Genomic DNA, 10,054 nt, shown 5'->3' with positions numbered 1-10,054 from the left:
AAGAAATGAATGCCTAAATAAACTATGAAAACTTCCTTAAATCAAAGGTTTGCTTCTCAGACTTATCCAGTCAGACATAATTATCCAAAACTTTTAAGGAAAGAAATGAATGCCTAAATAAACTATGAAAACTTCCTTAAATCAAAGGTTTGCTTCTCAGACTTATCCAGTCAGATATAATTATCCCAAAACTTTTAAGGGAAGTAGTTTATTTAGACATTCTTTTGGACATCATGTTCTTGTTCATAGACCTATAGCAGCAATAATAGTCATGTCTGATCAGCTGTTCTAAAATGAGAGGCATACAGTGGAAACTCAAGTTTTAGCTTATGTTTTAAGCACATTATAGAATTGTCAGCAATCATTCAGGTTTTATAAACACACCAGTAGATCTGCTAAAACAAAAAAATGTTTATGAAATTTCACTTGCAGCTATTATTTACCAAAAAAGGGGCATGGACAAATAGATAAAGGACACTGGTTTTAATTTCAGGTTTAAATGTTATTAAATAGAAAAACTATAAAATTTGAAGGGGCACCCGTGCTCGAGTTCTAGGGGGCTACTGGGATTTTGCCCTCATTGCCTGGCAAGCCAATCTGCTATTGCCTGTAAATATTATGCAATTAAATAGTATGTTTTTTGTTGTAAACGTTTTTATGTTTTATATAAAAATAAAACATTGGTTTCCATTTTTCTAACTTGTATTCAGTGATATTTTCCCTTTCCTTATATGCATTCACATTTATCCAAACCTCTTAGCATCTGTCAGGTTACAAGTGCACACCTGCACTAGTTTCAAATTTTAGACAAAATAATAATTCTAACTCATTTTCAACAATTTTTATCTCAAAAAATATTTCAAAATTAATATTTTGTCAATACTTAACATTTATGTAGAAAAAAAAATCCTAACTTTTATTTCTGAACACTTTCACCCATAAACAACACATTTAAAGAATTTTTCCATTCCCAAAATATAATTTAATATTTGGAAAGAAACCATTATTTCTTGAGAATATAATTATTCATGTCTTCTTGTTCACACAATTTTCCTTTTCAGTGGTTCTATTACTACAATTCTTCGTTTCCACCTTTCTTTTATGTAACAGCATATGGTCTGGACAGTTAGTAATGAAACACAGCTTTGAAAGTAGCTATAGACAATGTTTAACTATGATTGGATAGAGCAGATTATAACCTATTTACATCAGTGTGGGGTAAATAAATTATTTGAGCAGTAATTATTAGTTTCTTAAACAAATGCCCCACCCCCTAGTGGCACAAGTGGTATATCTTCAGATTTACAATGCTAGAAACTGTGTTTTGATACCCGTGGTGGGCAGAGCATAGATGGCCCATTGCATAGCTTTGTGCTTAACTACAAATAAAACAAAACAAAAAAACTTAAGCAAATGATTATCCAAAGGAATCTAACTGGATAAGTCTAAGAGGCAAACCTTAGATTTGGGGAAGTTTTCATGCTGCTTGCCATGCTTGATGGATTTCCCTTGAACTTTGGATACACACTGCATCTTTCTTTACACCGTTTTTTTTTTGCACATCTCATATCAAATTGTAGTTTATTTTCAAAGTCTGATTCCAAAAAGTGTTCACTACATACATGGAAACTTTCAGTGGGACTCCATTTATCACAAGTTCTTGATATGAAGTTTGTCCAGGCAACGTGCCGTTTTCTGTCTGACTTAGGTTGAAACTCGTGCAGATATACCTCCTTTTCCTTGAACAACGCAGCAAAGAAACCATAGTTGTTTATACCATGGAATAACTTATGAATAACTGTATTCACGATGTCTGTCAAATGAAATTGGTCCAGAAAAAAATGGTGCACAGACCCCCATGCTTTGGCGGTCAATGCTTTCAGCCAGGATTGGTCACACAAATACCTGTATGTGTACCCTTCAATCCAGTTGCTGTATTGGGTGATTTTTCTGGTCCATTCTTCTCCTTGCTGAGTCTTCCTTATAGCACCCTTTTTGATCGGCACAACCTTGGTTTCCCAAGTTACAGCATCTGCTCCTGACACCACCAGTTCCTCTTCCACTTCCTCCTCCTTTTTTCCATCAACCTCAATCCAGCCTCCTACATCCCAATCTCCCCATCCTCAATCTTCACGCCTGGCTTTTGTCTGGTACTTAACGAGAGGATCTGGTTTCACATGTTGAGTTGCTTCCTTGTTAGCTGATTCCTTATAACCATCTTCTTTAGAAGTTTACCATTTTTCCTTTGCTCTGTCTGTATCTGGGTGCACCCCATATTGATGCCTTTGCCACTGCCCTCAATCACAAATTACTTCGGTTTTGGTCCACAGTTCTCCATCCTCGAGCATTGGCTGTCGATGCCTTCAGCCAGGATTGGTCTTATCTGTTCCTTTATGTTTACCCTCCCATCCATTTACTTCATCGGATGGTCTTCCTTATCCATGCATGGACCTTCTGATTGCTCCTTACTGGCCCACTCAACTTTGGTTCCCTTGGTTGCTCCACCTTTGAGATGGAGTGTTTCACAAAATCACTAAAGTGTAAATTCCTCGAGGTAATTGCATCATAATATGCCTGTCCTGGACCATACCACCCATGGATGGCATGGGTAAAGTAGAAGAGGATTGCTGCCCATCCCTGCCATGCCTAGATTGAATAAATCAGTGTGGTCTGCTTTTAGAAATAGGGTTTCATAATCACCCATTGCACTATCTCGGTTGTTGCAATCCCTCCAGACTATCCACTGCACTTTTTCCCCCTTTCTTCCAGTGTAGTACGGGAGTCCTTACCAGTTCCAAGCCGCTAAGATGGTTGACCATGGAAGCAACCTGCTGGATGGGTTCCACAAAGATGGCTATAACCATTCAGTTCATAATAGAGCAGTGGTGTTCTGCCAGTGTAGAGGGAGTTACAAGTCCCCTGGATCAGTAACTAATTCCCAGAGTTGAGATGCCCAAATGCAGTTCACCCCTCTGATTGTGTGTCTCCTCCTACCTCTGTGTGGTTGTTGGTACCCAACGAGTGAGGTTTGGAAGATTGAGTGAACCAGTCACATTGTCCATCTTCCCCTCCTGACTTGTCTTATGTGTTGTGGGTCGCAGAAGGTCTTTGTGACCTGTGTCTGCTTCCGTTCTGGGTTTTCCTTGTTTGGTGAAAAGGTTGTTACCAACCTGGGGTTGTTTCAGGCTAGTTTCACAGTTGCAGAGGTTGAGTGCATGCGATGGACTTCCCTTGGATTCCGAATGACACATTCCCAGATCTCTGGCATTAGGCTACCCTGTGAGTTCCTGGAGTCGAATGTTAGGTTCACTCTTGACTCTGGGACTTGAGATAAAGACAGTATGATCCTCATACTACCCTCACAATGATGTTGGTACCCAGTGAGTGAGATTTAGGATATAGTTGACTTACTAAGTACGGTCCATTGCTCCCTATCCACTCTACACCATGGGACACATCCTCACTTGGCCACTTTCCATCATGGGATTGAGTGATTCTAATTTCTGTTTAAAATCACATTGCTAAACTATCCTCTCCCATGTGGATGTGCTTCCTTCATATTCCACCATGTCTGGTCCTCCTGATCATGTCGATGTTTCTGGCAAAGAGATACCTTGCTCAGATGTGGTGCAGTGCCCTTCCTTAGATTGTTTGATCTGTTCCTCTCATATCGGGGGCGTTCTCTGGATGCTTCCGAGGGATACGTCTGTGCTTCCCTCGCACTGGTCCCTTCTCTATTTCAATGTGGGATTCAAGTTAATCTTGTGAGTGAAGAGAGAGTAACTTATCAGAAGTTATAATTTTCCTAAATGAAAATGTATTTCCAATAGATACTTCTCTCCATTCACATTTCCCAACCATTCTCCCCACAGTCTTCTTGTGGTCGTGTCTTCTGCCAAACTTCGAAATGATAGTTCAGTAGTGGCATGTAGAAGGAGTCACTTACGTCACATGATAGTAGTGCTCTCCTATTGGTGGAGAGGTGATGCATGATGATTTGCATGAGAGACGTGTTGGAACTTTGGACTCCAACAGAGGGATGATGAAGGCTTGTGATATGCATTTCTGAAAACGTTTGCATACAGAGGGCAGCACAAAATAAAAAATCTAATCTTGTGAGAAGAGGGAAGTACCTATCGGAAATACATTTTCATTTAAGAAAACTATAACTTTTGTAAAATTAGATTTTGCATGAATAGATGATGCAGATAAATCTATGGTCAGTAAAAAGTGTGCCATCAACATTTCATGAGACATTAGTTAAACAGTGAAACTAAAAGATAAAGTAATGTGTAAATAAAGAGTGTTTCTTTTCTTTCAGTTTGATAGTTTTTACAAAAGAAAATTATTAAAATAAAGGCAGATAGCTATTACTTCCTAAGTACCATTTTGCAGACTGTTTTCCCATATCCTTCATTCATGCATTCATTTATTGAATTTCAGAAAAAGGATGATGTTCCATCACACCTTCTTGGTCACCAGTCAGGACTTCATGTTTTGGATAGATATCAGGTTAAACTTTACTTCTTTGGTACTATTAATTGTGTTTGTAAATTGAATATTATTATATACTATACATTTTTCAAACACATCCTTTTTATGACTAGTAATTTTTAGATTCATTAGAAAACATTTGCTGTAAAATTTAAAGGTTTGTAATAATATGACTTAAAAACGGGAGTTTTTTAAGTATTTGTTTTCTGCATAGTTTCAATTAGCAACATAAATAACTATTATAAATTTTAATTTTTCCTCTAATTTTTACATTTATCATGTGGAAAAGTTGTATTGTGGACACATACATATGTTTTGTCTGCTGTTTTATTTTATTCTGTGAGAAAAAAAAATTAACTTTTATCTCATTTCAGAGAAAGAATTATACAGTGCATGGTCGAAGTGAGCATCACACTTCATTTATTACACGATTAATGGGTCTGGAAGATACTCATCTTGATAGCATTATTAGTCCATATACTTCAAGGTGAGGATTTCACAATACCTTATGCACTATGCTTTCTTGAGTGGTTCTAGTTTCTCTCTTCAGTGATTAGTGTAAAATATATTTTGTTTTTTACAGTTAAGGTGATATTAGCAATCATATGCTGTACAATAAAGTGTTTATACTTAGATTTATTGCAATCAGTGCTTTTTTCAATAAATTGTAACTAGCTTCTTCAAAGGATGATGAAGTCAATCTTAGGCTAAATGACTTTCCAGAATTACCACAAATCTTCGATTGTGTGTGAATCTTCACTTCATTACCATGTTTAAGCTAAACCAATGGTGCTAAAGTCCAGTGAAACTTAGTTGTGAGACTTTTATATTTATGTGGGCAATGAAATTGGTATGTTTCCAATTTTTTTGGCCATTTTTCTTATGGACAAGACAGTTCTTATGTTTGAGGTGTAACTAGAAGCTTCTGAACTTTTGGTTTGTGAATCTTTGAAACTTTCAAAGCTCTGTTTGTTACTGTGTTAACACTACCATGAGATATGCTTGCTTTTTGTAACCACAGCCTTCACTTTATGGATGAATAGGTTGGCTTAGGTTCTGTGTTTGAAACCACTTGCTGCCCTTAATGAATTTCAGTGTGTTATTTTACTGTTATGAAGAATATTGAAGGCTCCCTTCTTCAAAACTGTGTGTGCTTTTTCTGTACATCATTCAATACCTCATTAAATGATTACCATTCATTGGAACGAGCTTGTGACATATTATTCTAGCAATATCTACCTGTGGTTGCATTACAATATAAAATGGTTAGAAATTCACCATGACCCAAATACATAGGTGGTAAACATAGTGTTACAGCTCATAACCATGGTTACATGTTTCTGTATTAGCATATAGAAATCAATCATATCATACATATTGCAATTGTTATTTTTTGTACAGTCTACTCTCATTTATGTACTTTTTTGTTAGCCGGTCGATTTTCCTAACCTGGTATTTATTGTTCCAGGGTTTATTTGTGTTTTATATAGAATTGTAAACACATCTATACTTTTATATATTGAGCTTAGAAGTAAGTAATGTTGATGTTCTTTTACATGTGAAAGCTAGACTTAATTTTTAATTTTATTATTTTACTCTTAATAACTTCCTAAGAGTTCAGTTGGATGTTTGTTTTATAATATTTAGAATTTTATTTCTTAAGCAAAATGTTATATATACACATACATACACACACACACCAATATGCTCAAAAATGATTACAGAATATGTCCTTTAAAAATCATTAATACCCAGTTACAGTATTTTTTAGATTCCAACATCATTAATTTTTTAGGATAGCAGTTTAACTAATGATTTAACTAATTTAACAATTTAACTAATACAGTGTTTCAAGCAAGCATTTATTATACTCACAAGGACTGAACTCTTTTTAACAGTATCTTAAAGAATTATTAAAATATATTCGTGCTTTTCACTATTAATCTAGTGTTTGTTAATTTTTGTTTTTGACACAACAAAGCTTAACACACACACTATTATATATATATATATAGAGAGAGAGAGAGAGAGATACATACATACATACCCACATATACACAGTTAAACATCAGTATATTGAAATCTCAGGGACTCTGGGAATTTATCTTAGATATCAAAGGATCAAGATAGTCAATCTGAGACTTTGACCTTACTTTTGGTCCATAATAGGAAAAATGTGGGTTTAAAGAACTGGAAATCAATTTGCTCCTAATGAAGAAAATTTAACCTTTCAAAAGCTCTTGAGTTATAGGGCTTTGTATTTTTGTGTTAATTTGAACCATGCTAAATGTAGTATATTAGATACAATAAATAAGAAACTAGATAGGACTGAATTATAGCTTTGACATAAGCCATGTATTCTAGATACCCAATTTCAACGTATTGACGTTTCGATGTATTTATAAATTTGTACAAACATAAATACATTCATACGTGAATAATTATAAGAAAAAAAGTATATTTATATTAATACAAAAAGGAAATAAAGTATGATAAAACAGCATTTTGTTTTTACCTTCAATGTCGTCATTTTAAAGTTTGAAAATATTGAATTTAAGGTTTTTCACAGATTAAGTTTCATAATATAAGATAGCAGCTTAAGGAAAATAGTTCATTTGAATAAAGTTATCATGATTTGTGATCTATATATAATAAATTATAGTATTAGTATAAACTAATGAGATATTTTATATTTTTACTAATAATGATTTCGAAATTAAAAATTCAGTAAGATTGTTAACAAACAGATTAACCCAGAAATTTAATGTTGAAACCAACTTTTGCTCTGTTCATTTAAACAAAAATATTTCTATATTTCAAAGGAAACTCACAAAACCATTTAAATTTCTTCTATAAAAAAGACTTGATTGTATGAATTTTGTTTTCACTTTTTTTAATCTGTACATTTATTCATGTATGTCAGAATTCTGAAACCATTCATTTTTCGAGATTATGAATCCACTCCTTTGAAATTACAACTAATGGAAGAAATAAAAGCTTTTCCTCACAGGTAGGTTTAGAATTAGCAATGTCTTCTGAACAGTACAGATGTGAAATCGTTCATAGAATAACTGAGTATGAACTATTAAGACAGTTAGATTTTATTTATTGCTTGTATCTTCATTGTTGTAGCTACCACTTTAGCAGAGATACGTTGAATTTATCAGTTTATAAAAGAAAGTTGTAATAATAACAAGGATTCAGGTTCATCATTATCTGTTTTATACTGTTGTCGAATACAAAGTGATTACAGTATTCCTGAAAAGAAAAATGCTCAAAATTCTTAACTGCTTTTTGAAAGTGAACCTTTCTTGAAAAAGAGTTTTTGATAAATGTATCATTCTTTGAAAGCAATTAAACCTTTTGTTGCCATGTTTTGAATTATTTTAGTTATTATACAACAGTTTATTTTAGTAAAATTGAAAGAAGTAGGCAGTACTGATTAACAGAGTTGAAGTATATATATGACATCTTTCTGTTTACGTGTGATATTTTACAGTGTATCAGTGAGAAATTTTGTCTTACTTAAAGAGAGATAGGCTTTCAGTCAGAGAGACTTTTTTAACTCTTAATCCAAACCAACTGCTTGAAAGACTTTATTAAATAATTGAAATAAAGAGCTAATTATTGTCCTTTTCTTTCATCATCAAGGTATTGTATTACTACTATAAATATCATTATTGAAGGTGTAATTATATGAGAAATGTAATAATAAACTTTACAGTGTATGTAAAAATGTCCAAATGTAGTTAGTGCTGTCAAATTTTATTCTATGGCAATTCTTTTGAAAAAAACTTTAAAAATATTTTGCCTAAAATATATGGTATCTAATCAGAACTGTAGGGCATGTTTTACCATGATAAATAATGGTAGCCAGTGAGCACATTTAATGCAAGTATTAAAAATGGCTGATGAAATAAATTAGTATTGATTACATCAAATAAATATCAATTTTAAATGTTTTAATACTTCATGCAAATAGACACGTCTTAAACAAAATGTTGGTGGTTATTATAAGTGATCTGTAATTGAAGAAATCACAAAGTAACATAACCAGTCAAAAAAATTTATTTTTGGAATTCAGTAATATTGTCCTCTTTTGGTTACTTTTTAACATTTGTTCAAAATATTGTTTCTTAAATATGTCGGACAATTAAAAATGCAATACGTTTGTATTTATATTTAAGTGCCATAGAAATATAAGTTAAAAATTACAGCCAAGTCATTTTTCAATAATTTGTCCCAGCCCTGGCCCTGCAAGCTCCCAAAGTTAGTGCAACAACCAGCCTTTACAATCGCTGGGTTGAAAACTTGTGTCAGAGACAAGGGATGTCACTTCCTATGCGTTACAGGTGACCAAATGAGGGACAACTTGGAATTGAGGCTCATGGCAAAAGCATCTAATTGGGGAGAACTCCAATGATGGCAAAGGTCCCAGAAAATGAGAAGATCCAATGCCCTCTTTGTACCAGTTCGATCGCCCACTGCAAAAGCAATTCTCAAACTGTTTCTGATAGAGATCTTGAGGAGGAGGGAAGGAAATGAGAGGTGGGGAAAAAACTGAATAATGAATCCTTCTGATAGAACCTGTATTACCCATTGATCATCCACGAAAGGACACCAGTGAGGAACAGACTCTAATAACCAAGCTCCCACTGGGTAGTCACCAGCACTGTTAGCAACAGGGGTTGTGTCTTCAAGGAAATTGACAAGAAGAAATACCCCAATTAGAAGGAATGGGTAAGGGTTGTGAATAGGTGGCAAATGAGGCTCTGGCTGAGACAAACGAGCTACAAAAGTCATAAAAGTTGATTGCTGCCAGACCAATGTCAGTCGAGGCTTAATAGTTTCTGAGACTGTATCAAAGACATAACATCTCAGAAAAGGTCCAAGACATAAATCCTTGAGATGGTTAAGGGTAAATTGACCCAAGCCAAAACTGCATCCCAACCTATAAGGTCCTAACAACCAAAAAAACCACATATGTAATGACAGAGCTGAAGCAAAGAGAAATCCATTGTCGGGATGCCCGTACCTGAGGCCTGAGAAAAAACACTGGTCATTGGTGTGAACCCCCGAAGTGGTAACATGATTCATAGCACAAGAAAGGTTCACAAATGTTGAGTGCAGAAATAGAGATACAAGTTTGTTTGTTTGTTATGAATTTTGCACAAAGCTACATGAGGGCTATATGCACTAGCTATCTCTAATTTAGCAGTGAAAGACTAAAGGAAGGCAGCTAGTCATCACCACCCACCACCAACTCTTGAGCTACTCTTTTACCAACAAATAGTGGGATTGATTGTCACATTATAACGCCCCATGGCTGAAAGGGCGAGCATGTTTGGTGTGACGGGGATTTGAACCCGCGACCCTCAGATTGTGAGATGAGCACCCTAACCACCTGGTCATGGTATAAAATAAAATAAAGTCAAAAGGAACCACTTCGTGAAAAAAACAATTTTGTTTGTCACACTGGAAGCACTAGGCACACAAAAGAGTATGTCTTAACTCAAACACTACCAAAAGAGAAGTGTAGGTTTGGTAGAGGAGTGTAGAG

At 34.7% G+C, this 10,054-nt stretch overlaps 1 protein-coding gene across 1 annotated transcript in view; it reads left to right on the top strand.

Annotated features, from left to right (window-relative positions):
* The window catches only part of LOC106467422 (cysteine-rich protein 2-binding protein-like), a gene marked incomplete at its 3' end in the record, with an annotated part of 68,271 nt that overhangs the window by 50,335 nt on the left and 7,882 nt on the right, over positions 1-10,054 (top strand). The window contains exons 12-14 of the mRNA XM_022395605.1: positions 4,444-4,512; positions 4,869-4,981; positions 7,418-7,504. Coding sequence (XP_022251313.1) covers positions 4,444-4,512; positions 4,869-4,981; positions 7,418-7,504 — 269 coding nt within the window. The remainder of the gene's footprint in view (positions 1-4,443; positions 4,513-4,868; positions 4,982-7,417; positions 7,505-10,054) is intronic.

The sequence above is a fragment of the Limulus polyphemus genome, unplaced genomic scaffold, assembly GCF_000517525.1.
Source record: "Limulus polyphemus unplaced genomic scaffold, Limulus_polyphemus-2.1.2 Scaffold2609, whole genome shotgun sequence".
Classification (NCBI taxonomy): Eukaryota; Metazoa; Arthropoda; class Merostomata; order Xiphosura; family Limulidae; genus Limulus; species Limulus polyphemus.
Note: the sequence above shows the minus strand (reverse complement) of the source record. Positions and strands in the feature narration are given on the sequence as shown.